Source organism: Agelaius phoeniceus, chromosome 6, assembly GCF_051311805.1.
Source record: "Agelaius phoeniceus isolate bAgePho1 chromosome 6, bAgePho1.hap1, whole genome shotgun sequence".
Classification (NCBI taxonomy): domain Eukaryota; kingdom Metazoa; phylum Chordata; class Aves; order Passeriformes; family Icteridae; genus Agelaius; species Agelaius phoeniceus.
The window spans coordinates 24,816,960-24,836,653 of record NC_135270.1 but is presented as its reverse complement, the minus strand read 5'-3'; the positions used below and the strand labels follow the sequence as shown (position 1 = coordinate 24,836,653).

Genomic DNA, 19,694 nt, shown 5'->3' with positions numbered 1-19,694 from the left:
AGCAGAGTCCTGCAGTCAGTGTGCTACAGTTCTGGATGAGATAGGAAAGTATCCTGTGTGCCCGCTGAATTTCAAGCATGAGGGTGATGAGAGTTCTTCAGAGATCTGGACCTGACTGAATCCTTTAAACGTGTGAATGAAGTCTGAAGTGACATCCTTGTGTTGATTCCTGCCACAGAAAGATTTATTCTTCCCCACATTGTGGGTTGTGTCAGTATGAATGCCTATCTTCCATTCCTTTGTGTGATCAAAGGTTTGTTAGTTGCCTCTTTTAATCCTTGGTGGATCTCCCCTTTCTCTGGAAGAATCTTGCAGAATGGCTGTCAAGTGAAGTTCTTGGAGTGTTAACCTTGGCGTTCTCCCTGTGTCCAGGGACACAATGTGGCGGATTTTCACAGGCTCCCTGCTGGTGGAAGAGAAGTCCAGCGCCTTGCTTCATGACCTGCGGGAGATTGAGGCTTGGATATACCGGCTGCTGCGCTCCCCCATGCCTGTTGCTGGGCAGAAGCGGGTGGATGTGGAAGTCTTGCCACACGAGCTGCAGCCAGCTTTGACCTTTGCTCTTCCTGATCCATCCCGCTTCACTTTGGTGGATTTTCCATTACATCTGCCTTTGGAGTTATTGGGAGTGGATGCCTGCCTGCAGGTGCTGACCTGCATCCTTCTGGAGCACAAGGTAAGAAGGGAAGATTATTGATCTTTGATAAGTATGTAGGAAGTTCTGCCCTCTTCAAAACCAGGGTAGGCTGGATGTGTAGAACAGCTGTCTCTCTGCACTGCCTGGAATGAATTTTGTCTGTGGAGATGAGGGGAATAAATAGCTCCTTCTGAGGTTCCTGTTTTGAAAAGTTCTGTTCCCACTCAAAAAAAAAACCACCCAAAGCTTGTTTTCAGACAGTTTAGTGGAGGGTTACTCAGTTCACAGCCATTGAATTTCAGTCTGTGGAGATCACAAAATCTGTGGTCTTTGTATGCACCTGAGGGGAGTATTAGATGTGAATGGTTGCTGCAGTGCTGATGGGAGTTTCTTTGGTTGCAGGTTGTATTGCAGTCCCGAGATTATAATGCACTTTCAATGTCTGTGATGGCCTTTGTGGCCATGATCTACCCACTGGAGTACATGTTCCCAGTGATCCCTCTGCTTCCCACCTGCATGGCCTCTGCAGAACAGGTACATATTTTTCCTTTATTGGTCTTTTGCAAAAGATGTTTCTGTGATGTCTAAAATTCATATAGTTGTAGTCCTTTCTTTGTTCACCATCTTTTCAGAGATTGTATCAAAGTCTGCCTTGCAAAGAACATTGCTTGAGTGTGACTATTTAAATCATAGGTAACACCATTTATGTAGGATATCTTCAGAGCACACTCAGTGAATAGAATGATTCAAAGCAGTAATTCACAAACAATGAACTGGATGACCATAGATCAACAATATTATTATGATATTTACCCCCTTCCCCCTCTAAACTGAGTAATAAAATTTGTTGAGGAGGGTCCAAAGTAATATTTAAGGATGCTTGAGGGCTCTATAATTCAGAGTTCAGAAACTATTGCCTGCAATCTCAGAAATATGGAATGTTGTTTAGCTTCAGCTGGGAGCCTGGGTTTTGCCAACAGTCAGTTCTTTGCAGGAGCTCATTATTCTGCTTGGAAAGATAGAATTCAAGCCATCTTACTACTTCAGTGCTATCCTGTGACTGATGCTGTAGATTTGTTCTTGTGCCACTCCTTGGAGGGGACCAACAGTTCTAGATTAAAAGAATAAATTAGCCTCCCAAGCCACTGGTCTCAAGCTGCTATGTGCCTAGTTGATTTAAACCTTTTTCCTCTGTTTATTGCCTTATCAGAAGCAACCTGAATTTGCCCATAAGTTTTCCACATACATCTGAAAAAATGTGTCTATCTTGTACTTTTTAAATTGTTATTATTTTGAAACCAAACTACCACTACGAGCATAAGGGTAAAGTCCTTGTATGTGCCTATTTACAGTGGCACAGACTCAGTTTGAGCTGAGGATGTATTCATCCATGACTTCCTGCCTTTCAACTTACGCTCTTACTCTGAACGTTTTTTTTTTGGACCATGATAGACACAGCAAGCTGTTTGCAAAGAGCTGTGTAGCCATATAAATTATGTTCTGGGTGGCAGTGGGACATGAAACATGGGAGATGGAAATGTATTTTCTCCTAGATGAAAACTGAGGCTTTCTGAGTCGGAGCTTTTATTCTTTTTTTTTTTCTTTTTCTTTCTTTTTTTTAATGCTTCCATTGTATGGTATTAATTACTTATTTATCAATGCATTTTGTGTTGTTTACCCTGATATAAACATACTGTAGTCAATAAATAAATATTTGGGAAGAACATTGTGATATCAAATGCAGATCTTGTCCTTAGTAAAGTCTGTCTTTCTCTCAGTTGCTTCTAGCCCCTACACCTTATATCATCGGTGTTCCAGCAAGTTTCTTCCTTTACAAACTGGATTTTAAAATGCCTGATGATGTATGGCTTATTGACCTGGATACCAATAGGGTAAGTGGCACACATAAGAAGTTATGGCTTTGTTTCCAGAGCTGTGTACTGTCACCAGTGTACCCACTGAGAATTCAGTAATGCCTGGCCTCAGTCTGCCTTTGCCACTCCCATCTTAAACTTTAGGATTCCATTCCTTGTCGTGTCTCAAGGTCCCCATGTCTTTTGCATTAGGCATCCTTTTTCAGTTAATTGACCTGGCTATATCAATAGTAGGTGAATCCTCAAGCAAATGATAGAACTTTCTTCTTGACTAATTGTCAGACTGGCTTATAGCCCTACTTAAGAAACCCAATCTGTTAAGGACCTTCCCACAGGTTGTCATGATTCAAGTGGGGCTATGTATCTCACTTTCTACAAGGGTATGAGCAAGGCTAATTTAAGGAAAATGTGAATAACATCATCATATTGATGGAAAGTATGGGTTGATTCAAATTTCTTGGTTTTGTGGTAAATGATAAAGTAACCTTCATTGTTTATTATATTGTAAACAATAACAACCTTAAAGAAGTGAAGAGCAGGTGTCTGTCTGAGACTGTGAAGTTTTTTATTTCTTATTTTACTTTTGTGTCTTTTATTCCCTGGTGTCTGGAGTGCTGGAGATTCTGGGGATTCTGTTTTGGAAATGACTACAGCTGGGGAATTTTTAGTCTGTTGTTGTGCTTAATTCCAGGTGATTGTTCCCACAAATGCAGAATCTTTGCCAGCACTGCCAGAACCTGAAGCTTCAGAGCTGAAAAAGCATCTGAAACAGGTAATATGCACTTTGGGGAAAGGACTCAGATGCAGCAGAATGTAGCATATGTAGTGTTGCCCAGTCTTCTGCTAGAATGAATAAGAATGCAAGTCAGTGAATGTAAAGCTAAAATGTCCCTGTACACAACAGGTGGTTTCTTATTTGTTGTTTGAGGCCAACTTGTTTCCAGTCGATGCAGAAAGTTCCAGATTCCTCCTTTATGTTTGCCATGTGGGCTTTAAATTCTGACTTGATCCATCAAGCTATGATCATCTTTGTTTCCCCTCCATTCACAGATCTGTGTGTGAAGTGTCAGTCTCTCCTCTCAGGTCCTGCTAAGCCATTAATCAGCTTGGGTCATCCTGGCTGATCGTGTCAAGCAGGTTTTATCTCTTTATTTCTGTTTTCCTTATGCACGCTGCATGCAGTATCTAAAGGTAAAGTGTGTTACTAATGTGATGAGGTTTGCTCTTTCTCTTTCCTCATAGACCAGGAGAGCAAAGTGTGTAACCTCTCTGATATCCCAATACCTGCTGTCAGCACAGATGGAAGTGATGTATTGCCTGGAGTTTTGTTAGATCAACCTTCCCCCTACTGCTGCCTCACCCCCTTGCAATTTCAGGCACTATTTAGCAAAACTATCTCACTAGTGCAAAGGTAAACTCAAGTATCAGAAGAAAAAATTGCAGTTTTTTTGAAGACATATTTAAAATTCTCAGTGTTCACCCAAATTCAGCTTACATTCCCTGTGTATTCCTATGGACATGGTTATTAAGGTTTTGTCATTGGCAAAGGAGTGCTGCTGGTACAAAGCAGACAAATTGTGGCCCACATTATTAAGGTAAACACTTCTGTGTGCCTTTGGTTCTTAGAGTGAATAAATGAATTCCAGGATATCTGCTTTTAAACTGCTGTAGAAAGTTCTTAGCTGCGTCATTAAGGACAACAGGCTTGCCTGTTTCCAAAGTGGCCAGATATGAATGTTTGGGGGTGGGGCAGTTATACCTCTTCCCCAAGATGTGTCTATTTTGTGGTCCGTTTCGTTTTCCTCTCATTTGTGATATTTGGTAGTAATAGATATTTTTTTTTCCTTCCATCTGTTTCTCTGTGGTCATGTGTTCGTCTTGGCTCTGATGGGCTGCTGTGGTGTTATCATATGATCTTCCATCTTGCCTCCAGTGTCTGGTTAGCATGACTGCAATCACTCAGAAACAGCTGCTCACTCCTGACAACAAGGTTCTTTATTTTATTCTTTTCCCCTCAATTTTCCATTTTACCCTTTTCCTTTAGAGGTTTTTTTTTGTTGTTTGTTTGTTTCTTTGTTTTGGTTTTATATATTTATTTATTTTTTAAGTGAAAAGATGAAACCTTGGTGGCAAATGGGAAAAATGAGGAAGATTTAGGATAGGTCTGGGTGTGCAGGACTGATTCTCCACTTGTGCTGCTCCTTGAAGATTTTACAAGGGTTGAACTGGTATCTTTATGGACAGATGAAGGCTTCATTCCAATGGAAAGTGGAGGTTTTCAGAGATAAAGCAGGTGTTTGTGTAGAGGTGTCTTCACATTTTCCTGGAATATCAAATTACTGATTGAATAGTCACCTTTAAGGGCAAGTTTCAAGGCCTCTATTCCCAAGATGTATTCAAATTACACATGGAAATAACTTTACAAACAGTAGAGTTATGCAGTGCCATACTACTAGTGGTGCAGTTAGGACTATCTGTTTTCATGTCATGAATGATCTAGCAAAGTGGAATTCTGTGCTACTCCTTGACTGGCTCCAGGACTGTTTCAGCATTGAGGAGATCATTTTGACAATCACCATAAAGGAGGGGCTGGAGATGCTTGTTGACTCAGCGTGGAGGTGGTTTAAGAGGAATTAATGGAGCATGCATAATTGTTGCAATTGCCTAGAGGGCAGGGTAGCTCTGATCATTTGTTCCTTAAATAACTGTTCTTGCTGAATGTGTGCATAATGTCCTTCAATAGGCCCTGGCCAGCATGAGCCTGAATACTCAGCCAATTCTTAATCTAGAGAAGTTTCATGAGGGGCAGGAAGTGCCTCTGCTGCTGGGAAGACCACAGAATGATTTGCAGTCTACTCCCTCCACAGAATTCAACCCTTTGATCTATGGAAATGATGTGGACTCTGTTGATGTGGCTACCAGGTGAGGCTTAACAGGAAGGTGGCATTGAGTCTTCGTAAAAGTTTGCCCTTGAGGGCAGCACAAATATTTCTGTGGGTGAAACAGAGTATCTCTCAGGTACTATTGCAGATTCTCCTTGACATCCTGTGGGGAAAAAGAGCAGTAATTACAGTCTTTATCTCACACAGTTATGTTCATGCAGGTAATAGATATATCTTGAGGGGGTGTTTTGCTTCTTACATTTTCCTATAGATCATCCACTTTACCTGGATTTGTCAGTCTGATACTGTATCCTCAACTTAAATCACAAACCTTAACTATGGAAAATAAACAACTGGGGACTTAGTTGTTACCTCAGCTTGTAGAAACAAGAATGATGTCCTTCACTGAGTGAGTGTTTGTGTTAAGATGGTGAAGTAGAACAAAGTGATTTCTTGGGTTTTGATTTGTTTGGATTTTCCTTTTATTTTTTGCAAGACAGCTGTTTTTGAAGAAGAGTTAGGTTACCGTTCTTCAAAGGTTTGAAACATATGGCATACCTTTTAAGGGCTCTCTTTATTCTATTTTTGTTATGCTCTGTGTTTTTTTCTAATGTATTGTTCTCTCTTTCTTTTTAGGGTTGCTATGGTGAGATTCTTCAACTCACCAAATGTTTTGCAAGGTTTCCAAATGCATACTCGCACTCTTCGCCTCTTCCCACGACCAGTGGTAGCCTTCCAGGCAAATTCTTTTCTTGCCTCTAGGCCGAAGCAAACACCTTTTGCAGATAAGCTTTCCAGAACACAGGCAGTAGAATATTTTGGAGAATGGTCACTCAACCCTACTAATTACGCTTTCCAAAGAATTCATAACAGTAAGTGTTGGTCTTGCCTTTCCTGTACTTGGATGTAATGCAGGAGCTTAAAAACCAGACATTCTAGGGAAGGATTTAATTTTATACCATATTAATCCTGCTGGGGTGGGGTGGGGGGGAGGAATCTGGTTCAAGGAATATTTTTCTCTTTTTATGTATGGCCTCATGTATTTCTCCCAAGTTAGCCCTGCTATTGGTGAGTTGCTCCTCCAATTAATTTTACCTCTTGTTTGATTATGGAGAAGTCTTGTAGGTTTCTTAAAGACTGCCCCTTTGTGCAAGACTTAGTAGAGGGTAGTGTCATTGTGAATGAAGCCTTTGACACCAGTAAATGAGTTTGGTTAATGCTCTCCTTGGTTTTTTGTGCAGACATGTTTGACCCAGCCCTTATTGGTGACAAACCCAAGTGGTATGCTCACCAGCTGCAGCCCATCCACTATCGAGTCTATGACAGCAATTCACAGCTGGCTGAAGCCCTGAATGTCCCGGCAGAGAAGGAAACAGATTCTGATGCCACTGATGACAGGTTAGTGGGGAACATGCCCGTAGTCACATGAGAGTTATTTCAGATTGCTGGACCTGTCCTACTTCTCATTTACAGCCTTTTCCTGTAGTCTGCCAGGCTGTTGTTTCATTTCTTGTCTGGGCAGAGTACTGACACTGAAGTAAATTTTCTCACTGCTCTGTTATCACAGCAAACCTCTTAACCCTTTGCTAGTGTATTCATTTAATGTGATTCTCCATACTTATTTTCCTGTTTTCTTTTGCCACCCTTATGCAACTTGACATTTGTCATTTCCTCACACCCTAATTGTCTTTTCTTCCATGCTGTTCTTTCTCTGGTTATTTTTGTTGCAGTATTGCAAATACTCCCACCCATCCTACAACTCTTGAATCTCTGTTCCCTGTCCATACTTATGCAAAGCTTGTTAGCACTACCCACTGCCTGTGACCACCTTGTGTGTTTAGTAAAATGAAAGGAAAGTTTATATAGTAGTTCTTGGCCATATTTCATGGAGTTTTGTGTCTAGTTTTATTCCCTTTCATTCCTTCCTGGTTTGTGAGATCTTTCAGCCTTGGACTTGCACGTATTTTGCATTCTACACAGCACCAGTGGTCCTAACAGAATGGAATTTATCACTAGTGTAAAAAGGAAATGCTTTTACTTGTGATTCCCAGTTCCCTTGAATTTGTCCTACATAAACACACACGTTTTGTGAATTAATATACTATTCTCTACTCACTTATGTTTAGCCTCATAACTTTACTAAGAGATTTTAAATGTCTTCCTACAACTCTTCACATACCTAGAAGTTATGGTTTTTGCTCTTGCCTTTCATGAAGTTGGCCTGTGAAATTTGTTGGTAGCTACTATAATATGAGATTTTTGGGAGGTCCATGAAACAGTGCTGATTCAGGTCTTTAAAGCATCAGAGCCTGCTGTTGCTTTGATGCTGCCACTCATCTCTCTCTCTCGTGGCAGTGGCAGTGACAGCGTCGACTACGACGATTCAAGTTCCTCCTACTCCTCCCTTGGTGACTTTGTCAGTGAGATGATGAAATGTGACATTAATGGTGATACCCCAAGTGAGTAACTTTTGTTTTTACTTTCACGAGGTCCACATAGGTTCCCTTTCCTAATTCATCTGAAGCACTTTGGGAAAATGGCCTCCCCTAAATCCCTGAATCAGAATGAAGTATTGTCCCATAGTGGTCTTGCTCTGAGGTAAAAGTGTGTGGGTAGACTGAGAAAGGACATTTCTCCTGCTTACAACCAGCTTCCTCCAAAGAACACTGTGAAGAGGAAGAACAGAAATAGGTGCTGCTGAACAAAACTGGTTCACTAGATCTGGAAACAACCTGCTGCTGCCAGTAAATACTGTGCAATATGGACAGCAGAGTCTCTGAGACAGTGAGCTCTCTCCTGTCCCTGCATATTGGTTCTCAGTGCTAGCTTTAAAGTATTGCTCTGTCCTAGTGGGGACAGAAAAATGCATTCTCTGTGGCTTATATGGAAGCTGCATAAACACTCACTTTGTTCAATAAATTAAATCTAGAAGTCCCAAAACATTTCCTGTGTCCCAAGGACAAGAGCTAATAATCATAAGCTGCAACAAAGAAACTCTGCTTGGATGTAAAGAAAAGAATTTAATGGTTATTGTAGTTGAATAGTTCCCAGGATCACTGTAGAATGTCAAGCCTTGAAAACTTTGAAAACTCAGTGGGACAAAGCCCTGAACAACCTGCTTTAATTTTGAAAGTGCTCCTGCTTTGAGGAGAGAGTTGGAATGGATGACCTCTAAAAGCCCTTTACAACCTAAATTTTGATGCAAGTTGATTCTGTTGAGCAGTCCTCATCTTCTAGGAATACTTAGTTAGATGGGCAAAAGGCTGAGGAAGGCAGTTTTGTTTAATGAATGATGGTGTGTTTGCAGATGTTGACCCCCTGACTCATGCAGCCCTTGGTGATGCTAGTGAAGTGGAATTTGATGATTTTCAAGAATATTCAGGGGATCCTGATGAACAGACCATGGACAGTGAGAACTCCCAAGAGAATAACCAGCCTCGTTCAAGTTCCAGTACTACAGCCAGTAGCAGCCCCAGCACTGTCATCCATGGAGTGAATCATGTGTGTACTGAGATGAGTTCAGCCTCAAGATCAGCATATTAGGATATAAAGAATGGGAGAGTGCACATGGTTCTTTCTGAGAAGGGCAAAAGCTAATAGGACTGTGACACCATGCACAGATTTAATTGCATGCACACCCTGGATTTTCTGAGCAAGGTGGAGTTTGCTGGTATCCTCTTATGCTGGGATAGACCATTCCTGTACAAAAAGTTCCAGTGCATTGAAAAATGCATTAGCAGAGAGAAATGGTCTAGGTTGGGACTGCAGGAATTGCTTTTACAGAGTCTGGAAAGACCTGATATCTTTAAGGGAACAGGTAGTGGGGTGGGGAAACTCAAGAATTTGTGGTCTTTTAAGAAGAATGGGAACATGGTAATGGAAAGCCATTATCCTGAGCTAACACTTCCTAGTCAGAGCTGTTTTAAAGGGAAGTAAGTCCCTAGAACAATGCACAAATACTGCAGTGTGTATGAAATCCTAGTTTAGAGACACAGATAGTGAGGATGTGGTGGGGGCCCCGTAGCAAGTAACAAGGACTGTGCAGATTTCCCAGTTTGAAATAATTGTTCTTGTCCTGCCCTTTAGTTGTATGTAACGCAAATTAGCGAACAGATCAATGATTTGACTGGTCCACAGGAGGCAGCAGACTCAGCAGAAATAGAGGAGAAGTTGGCTGCTGGATTTTCAAACCATCTCTCTTCCTTGCCACTGCAACCAAGCTTTCCCAAGATAAGCTTGGATCGTCGTGAGAGTGACATCGCAGCTGGCAGCATGAGCTCCTCAGAAGGGGCGGTGAGGAAGCGAGAGTATGACAATCCATACTTTGAACCACAGTACGGTTTTCCTACGGAGGATGAAGATGATGAGCAGGAAGAGAGCTATACCCCAAGATTTAACCAAAATCTCAATGGAAGCAGGCGAGTCCTCCTTGTCTCCTGCCCTTCTGTACAGTACTTCCGGGGTTTCTGTCTGCTTCATGTAGTTTAACATTCATGCACTCAAATGTCTTTGGCTATTGAGATTTGTTGTTGATCATTTTCATTTAATATTGAAGTGCTGTCAACCCTTCTGGTTTGAATAAAAGTATTTTCTTAGTCCCTCAGTTCCTTACTTTTATGTAAGCAGTAGAAGCTGTGAAAATTAACAGTTCTTTCTAGAACATTCTAGTATATCATGTACTGATTTCTGGAAACTGTTTCAGTAAGTCTTTGTCTTTTGGGGGAAAGATACTGCAGCAATTGGTGGCATCATTAAAAGGTTTTCTTGTTACTCGTTTCAAACCAGAACCCTTTCACCTACAAGTCTGCCACTGCCCTTTTGTAGACAAGTTTTCAGCATGCCCTGAAAGGCTATAAAATCCTGAATGTAAAGATGTTTCAGTTCTCTTTTTTTTTCTTTTCCTTGTTTGTTTGGGTGGTTTTTTTTTTTATTTTCCAGAGGGTGCAGGTAGTATGGTGAAAACTGGTGGGAATGAGACCAACATCAGTCTCCCACAACCATATGATGTATTGATTTGGGGTGGGAAGGGGGAATGCTAATAACAGTTGTACTTAATTTCTTTAAAGGTCTCAGAAGTTACTTCGGCCAAACAGTTTAAAACTGGCCAGTGATTCTGATGCAGATTCAGATTCCAGGGCCAGCTCCCCAAACTCTACTGTCTCCAACAATAGCAGTGAAGGTTTTGGGGGCATCATGTCTTTTGCAAGTATGTACCATGCATTAATTAAGCTAATTTTATTTATTATATCAGAGTGTACAGAGAGATGTAATAGAGAGATGGCTAGTCAAGAGAATGAGTTGGTTGTCAAATTGTGACCAGCTCTTGAGTAGTCATGGTGGCTTACCGACAACTGCTGACAACTACTGCTTTATATATTCTTCAGTAGGAAGGACTTTGGTTTTGTGGTTAGCCCCTTGAGTTGTATGGCATTTTAGAGCGCAGATCAGAAATTTCTTCAGTTTCATTTAAACAAAGCATTGTGTAATTTTATGAAACTGATAAAAAAATCTTACACTAATATGCCTTCCATACTGCCATGTTTTGTGCTGAGGTGCAAAATTCAATTCCTTTATTGCCTACTTTCAATTATATATTAATTAAAAAAACCACAAGTGTGGAACATGAATCTAGAATCTCTTAATCAGTGACAGAAGGCATGGCCACTTGAGTCTTGCACTACAATAAAAAACAGTGAAAGAAGTTTTTAGCACTGGGGAAAATATGTTAAATGTTTCTGGTAAGATGACTGTTACTAAAATAAGGCTACAAAAAAACAAAGAACCAAAGAAAATTGAAATAATAAGTTGACACTTTAATAACTTGAAGTGTTAATCAGCTCCTTTATGTAAATGTGATGCTTTCACGCTGTCTATGGGCTATGTTGATGATGCATAATTGTGTCCTTAAGATCTGCCTGTACCAGGAAGAATGTATGTTTTTTCCTAATAAATGAAAAGCTTCTATTTCAAAGCACGGTTTCATGGCAGATTTACAGTGTTTCGCAAGACACAGTGCACAGTCCTCACTTCAGAGTTACATGTTTTACAGATCTTCTGTCATCCTGTTTTCTCATGTGGCCCAGCCATTCATTTGCTCCCAAAAACAGGATCAAACTAGAAGATAGACCTAAAGTGATGTGATCTAAGTGCAGGAAGACAGGAAGATTTTGCTGTTACATTTCAGCCTCGAAGATCCAACATCAATTATTGTAACACAAATGCCCAGACTTACAATTTTGTACTGTTTAGAATAATCTGATTACAGATGTGGTTGCAATGTAAATGAGGTCATATTATGGTTGTGAGACTTTTGGGTAGTAAAGAAGAACTTAATCATTAAGGATCTGAAATAAGATGGCAAATTACAGGATCTTTAGGTGCGTGCAGTGAGCAGTAGACATTAATTGTTTTTGTCTTCTGTCATAGGCAGCCTGTACAGAAACCACAGCACAAGTTTCAGTCTGTCCAACTTGGCCCTACCAACCAAAGTTGGGAGAGATAAGAATACTCCCTTTCCCAGCCTGAAAGGTAATAATTTTTCCCTTTGTCATCTACAGCCTTTTCAGTTCTTGTGACTTGGCAGTCTGAGGTCCTACCCCTAACAGGAATCCTGATAGTGATGCCTTTTGGTTGTTTGGGTAGGGGCTGTGTTGAGGAGCAAGACAGTCAATTGTTATGATATTTCTCAGTCAGTCTTTTTCCCACAACTGTTGAGATGGGAGAATGTCTGGTCTAGGCTGAGTTAACAGATCCAAAACAAAACCAACATTCATAGTGTATTTTGTTCTGTTTTATTTTTAAGTACTTAGTATATATACTAAGAATGGGAACTAAGAGGTAGGTCCAGCTTTTGTACTGCCACTATCTTCATGCTTAGCCTTATGTAATTTATAAGAGTGATGATGCTGCATTTGTAAATGGGGGTAATGCCAACCTCCCATGGAGACTGCAGATTATGTGAGTTTCAAAAGTGTTTATCATCTTTTCAGATTGCTAAATAGAAAATCAGATTACAATCATGCTTTCAGTTCTATGAGAGTGAAGATCAATCCCTAGCATATGTGCACAATCTTTTCATTAGAACATCTCCTGTTTGTCTGCAGTGCCATTAGATAACATGTCTGAATGGGCACTAGAGAAATGCCCCTCACACCATGGGTGTTAGACAGTCTGGTCATCCTTTTACCAAATGTAATATCACAGGGGTGACTGAGCTTGCACTGGTGTTGTAGTGTTGAGACCTTTTCAGATGCTACAGAGGAGAGGTTTTATTTTGCCTTTTGAGTTATTCTATCTGATTAGAACTTACTGCTTTTGTTTTAATGTGTTGATTTTTTTTTCATTTATTTTTTTCCTCCTCATCACTTTTATCGGTAAAGATTACTTTAATCTGGAATTGGGAAGGGATGTGGATGAAGGTTGGTATGATGTTTTGCTGACCTTTGACCTTGTAGAAACAAAGACCAAAAGGTGGATTTTGTGTTTCTGCTTTGGACTTTGTTTTTGAGACAAGTAATCATTCCCTGTGTGTAAAATAAGGAGTAACAGGACTGGTAGGGTGAAAACACTAGCAGAGACTCTGCACAGCTGTTTTTGACAACCTTTTACCAGTTGGTTATGTTTTTATGTCCAGTTGTACTGGATAAGAAACATGCTTCGTGTCAGGGTTGTTTCCATGGGTAAACTTAATGACTGATTCCATGCATTGGAAGAAAACAGTGATGGGGTTTGCCATTCCTCATTCATGCTTTGTGCCTCATCTTCTGCACTTTGGTGTTCTTTTCTTGACTGTTTTAATCCTGTAGGGTCTTTAATGTTACTGTGCAGATATGAGGATGGGATTTCCATGGAGTAGCTCAGTCTGTTTTATGCATGTGCAAGTGTGTGTGAGAGAGAGAGTGTGTGTGTGTGTATGTGTGTGTGTTCTTTTACATGTGCATGCTGGCTCACTGGGGACTTCAGTGGGTTTTAGATGTTTTTGTCTCTGTTGTAGAGATACAAAGTTGCTACATTAACTTGTTCTTGCCAAGTGTGTGTTTCTAACTGTAATGGGAAATGATGCTGGGACTCCATTTCATTGCTGCTGTTTGACCACTTTCCATCTTCCTTTTTAATTTTTATTTCATGTGCATCCATTGATATTTTTTCCTTTGTGATGCAGATAGTTTTTGTAATGCCTTTCAAATACAATATGTGCAATAATGTCCTTGAAGATGCATTACACTGGTTCCACGATGCCAAATTTCAAGTCAAGCACTATCTCTTAAGATAAGTTATTCTGGCCCTTGTGGTCTTGGGCTTTCAAACATCCTTCCTGCTTTAGTGTCATTTGGGTTTTATTTTGAGGGAGGGCTGGGAAGAAGCTGGTAGTTGGATTCTTTTGATGCTGACAGTGGGGAGTGTAGGTGTTTCAGTACACTACTAATTGTATATTTTGTGTCCCAGTATTTGGGTTAAATACTATAATGGAGATTATTACTGAAGCTGGCCCAGTAAGCAATGAAGGTGGGTTCCCTACAGCATGAGCTGTGCATGATGTAACAATTTCCAGCATTCCCTGTGCCTGACTTCGGGCTACCTTTCTCGCTGGGTAACCAGTACCACATGATCTATACTAGTCACCCTCAATGCATTATGCTTTTACATATAGTGACTAATTTGAAGATGATTCTTGTTGTGGAACTGCATGCAGAGCAGCCAAACTTTTCCTGCCTCTCGCCTCCTGCTCCCATTATCATCTCTTTTTCTCTCTGCATTACTCCCATTACTGTTTTCTGCCGATGTGTGATGCCAGAATATGATATATGCTGCTGCTTTTTTGGAGTTTCCATTTTGTTTGAAGTCTGTTACCTGTAATTCAAATAGGTGTGTTAGCCAACTTTAGTGTTGCTTGTTACTGTCCTGGGATCAATTTGTTTTCTTCCTGCCCTTTCCTCTCATTCTGTTTCCTCTCCTCTTTAGGAAACCGACGGGCCCTTGTTGATCAGAAGTCTTCAGTCATAAAGCACAGCCCAACAGTGAAAAGAGAATCTCCATCACCTCAGGGACGATCTAGCAATTCCAGGTAATATTTTTTTCCTGCTTTTCAAGTATACAGTGTAGTTAGAGTGACCTCATACCTGTCCAATATTTTCTCAGAAGTCTAGCTGTTGAAAATTAAATAGTACTTTTCTCTTGCCCTAGACCTGGACATGTTATTGTCTAAGAAGATTTGGTACGGATGTCTTACAGTTAATAGTGCACATGCTTATTTTTCTGTGCTCCAAAATGTATCCTCCTTCTGTCTGAGATCCAAAATGTTCTAGGTTTCTACTTTAACTCAGTAGTTATTCTTTGTAATTGAGTGTTCTGAACAAGGTGATCTAGCCCATTGGAGTTTTAATGCACCATGCAGGGGGATCAACTGAGTCCAATGAAGAAGTTTGATTCCATAAATTCATGTGAAGTGCTTTTCTCAACCTTGGGAAGGGACTCAGAATGGTGCAAGTAAACATTACTTGACCTGTGCCTGTGCTTTCTTCTCCCTTTCTTATGTAGCAGTCATGGGTAGAGTGAATTTATTTTGACCTACTGGGTCTGGTGGACAAGTAAGAGCGATAACTGCAGTTCAGACTGGGGAATGCAGTAGGTTGCACAGGAGTTTCCTTCTTCTTACCTTTCCCTCTGTGGCAAAAGAAGCTGAGCAAATATGTGCCAAGGCTGCTGCAGTAATGCATTAGTAGTGCTGCACTTCCTCTTTTAAAGGAAGCTTACAGCTCAGATGTGGGGGCTGTAGAAGAAGGTTGAGGCATAAAGATTCCTATGGATTCTGAGGGACGCTGTGAAAGTGAAGGATAGAGTGGTACCTAGAGGAGCTAGAGGAAAGCCTGATTATGGCTTTTTATAGGAAATAAAGGACAAAATAAAGTATTTGATACTACACCTATGGAACAGAGCTTGAGCTATGTGCAGTTATGTTAGCAGCAGACAGTGCTACATGTCAGATGTGTTGATAGGGAAGGTACTTCTGTGTGTGCCCTGGCCATAGCTCTCTTCCCATGCAGGGCAAGGTAAGCAGAGGTTAACTAACTTTTGCCTGCTTTCTCTTAAATGTATCAGTGAGAACCAGCAGTTCCTGAAGGAGGTGGTACACAATGTTCTTGATGGGCAAGGCGTTGGTTGGCTGAACATGAAGAGAGTCCGACGTCTGCTGGAGAGCGAGCAGCTCCGTGTCTTTGTGCTGAGCAAGCTGAACCGCACGATCCAGTCTGAGGAGGACGCTCGACAGGATGTCATACAGGACGTGGTCAGTGCTGAGCTCAGCAGGGTCCTCACTCTGCCTGTCTGCTGAGGCTCAGTTCACAGCAAGTTTTTGTCAATTGCGAAAAGATGGTGTTACAGCAGTTTGAGATTTTATGTTCTTGACTTTCTCACATGAGAAATAGCAGCACTAATGGGGCTTTCATTGCAGGAGATCAGCCGCAAGGTTTATAAAGGCATGCTGGACCTGCTGAAGTGTACTGTGTTGAGCCTGGAGCAGTCATATGCAAATGCTGGCCTGGGAGGTATGGCCAGTGTTTTTGGCCTGCTAGAGATAGCACATACTCACTACTATAATAAAGGTAAGAAAAGTGTTCGTGAGAATATAGTGTTCATGAACCAAACAAGATTGGGAAGGTAGCTGGTTTTGTGCCTTTTGATATTTCAGGGCTTTTCCAACACTTCCAAAATGGTGAGAATTGTACCATTGTTACTGAAGTCTTATAAAGCTTGAAGCCTGTTTCTTACACACATGTTACTGGACCAAAGCAAAATAATGGCCATACTGATACTTAATTGAAAATGGAAACTCTGCAGTGAGATACAAAACCTGGCACTTCTACAGCTGAAGTGGAAAGTCTGGGAATGGGGACCTTCAACTAAAACTTCCCAGCCACAGTCTTGGAAAGTTGTTGCAGGCAACCTCAGTAGGGGGGGAGATACTTGTAATATGCAACCATATGGTGACTTAGGTCTCATCAACCACGTTGCACTACACAATTATTCTCATACAACTAAATATCTTAGAGAAGAAGGTCTGGAAGCATCTTCTTATTTTTCAGCTGTTTCTTAAGAATCTGATTCTTAATGCTAAATAAGAAAATGTATGCTAAGGAAGAAAGCAAAAGATGACAAGATAAATCTCTGCTTAGAATCTGATTTTTCTGTAATCTCAAATGATGAAAAGTTACTTATTTCATTGTAGCAGAGAAGTAGCATCTACTAAACCCTTTATAGTTGGTGTTCTGGGTCTTGTATCAGGGATTTTTTAATGAGTCAGATACACCTCGTGTCCCTGTCCAGCATTGTTGGAATGCTGAGGAAAGTAAGGAAGGCTAGTGCTAGTGGAACAGTCCTGAATGTGGAGAATGGGCTGATCTTGGTAATTACAAGCTTTTAGTCTGACACTGATTTCTAAGAAAAATTGGAGTGGTTGATGTAAAACTCAGTAGTTTTAGAGTGAAGACCAAATAGCATAATTCGATGGTAAGTAGAGTTTTCCAGTAAACTAATTGTGGTCATGACAGACAAAATTTGGTGCAAACTTTTAAAGATTCTTTTCAACTTTTAAAGACTCTTCTCATTATTGCATAACATCTTAATTTGTAGTCATATTTTAGCTGTTTAGTATGTTTTACTTGTTTTCAATTAGTATTTATTAGTATAATTAATTAAATTAAATTAAATAATTAATTTAATTTATTAAATTTAAATTAAATTTATTTAATTTAAATTTAATTAAATTTAAACTTAAAAATTTTAATTAAATTTAATTAAATTTAATTTTTATTAATTTAATTAATTTAATTTATTAAATTAAATTAATTAAATAATTAGTTAAATTAGTATTTATTTCTAGAAATGTTTTACAGATATTAGTCCTTATGTTGATATTATTTAACATATAGTAATAGACTAGTAATCCTACAGGACATGATGGATACAGCTTATATGTCTGGAGTAAGCTAAGTCTTAATAAAGCATGGTTGTGATTAAGTTATTATAATGTGGTCAAACTAAGGACTTGTTTTTAGAACAAGGATAGTTGGCAATAGTAACAAAGATAGTTGACAATAGCTAAAAGTAGGATTGGGAGGTATATCCTAGGAAGCAGTCTCCTGCTACTGTATGTGAACTTCCCACTATTTACCGTGTCTGTAAAAGCTGGGAAGGGGGGCACTGTGTATCTGTGAGCACACATTTGGAATGCAGCTACTGTATAGTATCTTGATGTATCAGTAACAAGACCCGCAACTGAAGTAGTGTTCCCACTTCTGGTATTCACTCTTACAAAGTTGAGGAGGTTTCTGAAAGATCTGCAAGGCATTGGGGAAACACTTCAGCTCTGAAGGAAGGAAGTGTTCAGTCTGTAGAATGTTAGGTGTTGATTCTTTTCAATTACTCTAATTGAAAGGTTTTACTGAGAGCAGAATCTTAAATCCACTGAACAAAGGTATCACAAAATCTAGTGATATGACAGATTTAGATAATAGGAAATGAAGTTTTGACTATTAGATTCATCAGGTACTGAAATAGTTCCTGTATGAAGCTCTTTATGGAAAATCTGGTTTTAATCATTCTTTTCTGAAGGTTTTGCTGTAGTTCAAACTGTGAGGTTTGCTGCAGAGAAATAATCCAAACTGCCTTTAGGGACATGTGGTTATAGGAAGTCTCAGTGATTGATGGAAAAGCTATAGCTGATTGGGATTTTTGGGATTTTTTTTTCCCTAACTGAAGTTTCATTTAGTGCTACCCATAAAATTGATTACATTTGTCATTTTTGCACTGTGAGTGGAACTTACTTATCTTCTACAAATTGTATTCTTGGTAGTTTATGCAGAGTTGTTTAACTTGTCACAATTTAGCACAGGAGATGCTACAGTTACTGTCTCAGAGAACATTCCTAGGTTTCAGATATACAGAAATGAGATACTTGAGTATCCCTAAAACAGTACTCTGGCTTTCTCCTCTACTGTTTCCACCAGTGTGTCAGACTATCAGCAAGCCAGGTTGGCCTATGGGAACAAATGTGGCACTGAGCTGTTTCAGTGCCAGGCTTAATGATTTAGGTGAGACCATCTGTCTCATCTTTCTTCTCCTGCTCTCATTTTCTTTTTTCTTAGGTCTCTTTCTATTTATTTATTTATTTATTTATTTTCTCTCAACACTGTTCCTCTAATTTAAAGAACCAGAAAAGAGAAAACGAAGTCCTACAGATGGATCTGTCACTCCAGTTGGCAAGGATCCTGCATCATCCCCAAGAGTGGAGCCAAAACCTGCAATGCAGCTGCCGGTACCTCAGCTAATGCCAAAGCCACCGAGCCCTGCAGGCAAAGGGCCAAGGGAGTTTGACACAAGGAGTCTAAAGGAAGAAAATTTTATTGCTTCCATTGGTGTGTATTGAGGTGCATGTGGAGTGCAGGGGGGACTTCTGGTTTGGCATTAGGTTCTATTTGCATTCTCTCCATTTTAACGCACTACATTGCTACTATAACATGCTTCATTTACACCTTGGATCACAAGGAACAATCATATGTGTTTTCACCCTACTCTTGGATAAACTATCCACTGCAATTTTCTCCCAGAAGCTGTCTAATCTTATTTTTTTCTATATTTCATTACACCTTAAACAGCCTTATTTTTTGTTCTGTGATTGCTGTTTTCAAGCAATGGGAAATGGCAAAAGAGGAACAGGGACAGCAGGACTTCAGAAAAGGCAGCTGTGGAAGGGAGACATGAAACAAAGGGTTTCTGTCATTGCTGGCTACCTATGAATTATGTAGATTCTATCCTTATGTAGTGGGATCCAAAATCTGCTGTTTGTTAACAACAAAATTTCCAAAAAGATTTTAGTTACAGTGTTACAGTTTCAGTGAGCAGGACTGATGGATTTTCCTTCTATGCAATAGCAAATAGAATGTGTGTTCTTGTAAACAGCATCTGCTAGGCTGGTCACTGGAGATTTTCCTGTCTCACTCTTAGATGACGTAGCTTTTCCCTATGTCATGGGAAAAAGTTTGAAATAGGGCTTTCAGAATTGTTTTATTTAAAGAGGGCTTTACAGACTTTTTTGGTGGAAGAGAAAGAAAAAAATTACTTTGGTTGGATCCTCTGGGCTGTGGGTTGTAAACATGAGAAATATCATCAGCATATGAGAAATTTTTTCTCAACTGCAAAAATATGTCATGTTAAATTATAGATGTTGCTTCTTGCAGCCTGTTTAAAATAACATTTTAGTGGAATCACTGTGTGAAAGGTTAATCTTCTGAAAGTGTGGTGCTG

At 39.9% G+C, this 19,694-nt stretch overlaps 1 protein-coding gene across 25 annotated transcripts in view; it reads left to right on the top strand.

The window, feature by feature from the left end:
* The window catches only part of MADD (MAP kinase activating death domain), a 68,917-nt gene that overhangs the window by 19,395 nt on the left and 29,828 nt on the right, over positions 1 to 19,694 (top strand). For 8 of the 25 annotated variants that reach the window (XM_077180073.1, XM_077180065.1, XM_077180067.1 and 5 more), the window contains exons 4-21: positions 373 to 676; positions 1,040 to 1,171; positions 2,416 to 2,529; positions 3,203 to 3,283; positions 5,255 to 5,433; positions 6,030 to 6,265; positions 6,635 to 6,791; positions 7,746 to 7,852; positions 8,701 to 8,894; positions 9,480 to 9,811; positions 10,460 to 10,599; positions 11,820 to 11,921; positions 12,773 to 12,811; positions 13,839 to 13,898; positions 14,355 to 14,457; positions 15,492 to 15,678; positions 15,844 to 15,994; positions 18,599 to 18,805. In XM_077180073.1, coding sequence (XP_077036188.1) covers positions 373 to 676; positions 1,040 to 1,171; positions 2,416 to 2,529; positions 3,203 to 3,283; positions 5,255 to 5,433; positions 6,030 to 6,265; positions 6,635 to 6,791; positions 7,746 to 7,852; positions 8,701 to 8,894; positions 9,480 to 9,811; positions 10,460 to 10,599; positions 11,820 to 11,921; positions 12,773 to 12,811; positions 13,839 to 13,898; positions 14,355 to 14,457; positions 15,492 to 15,678; positions 15,844 to 15,994; positions 18,599 to 18,805 — 2,825 coding nt within the window. The remainder of the gene's footprint in view (positions 1 to 372; positions 677 to 1,039; positions 1,172 to 2,415; positions 2,530 to 3,202; positions 3,284 to 5,254; positions 5,434 to 6,029; positions 6,266 to 6,634; positions 6,792 to 7,745; positions 7,853 to 8,700; positions 8,895 to 9,479; positions 9,812 to 10,459; positions 10,600 to 11,819; positions 11,922 to 12,772; positions 12,812 to 13,838; positions 13,899 to 14,354; positions 14,458 to 15,491; positions 15,679 to 15,843; positions 15,995 to 18,598; positions 18,806 to 19,694) is intronic. The other 17 variants (XM_054634148.2, XM_077180074.1, XM_054634147.2 and 14 more) reach the window with 9 other exon arrangements.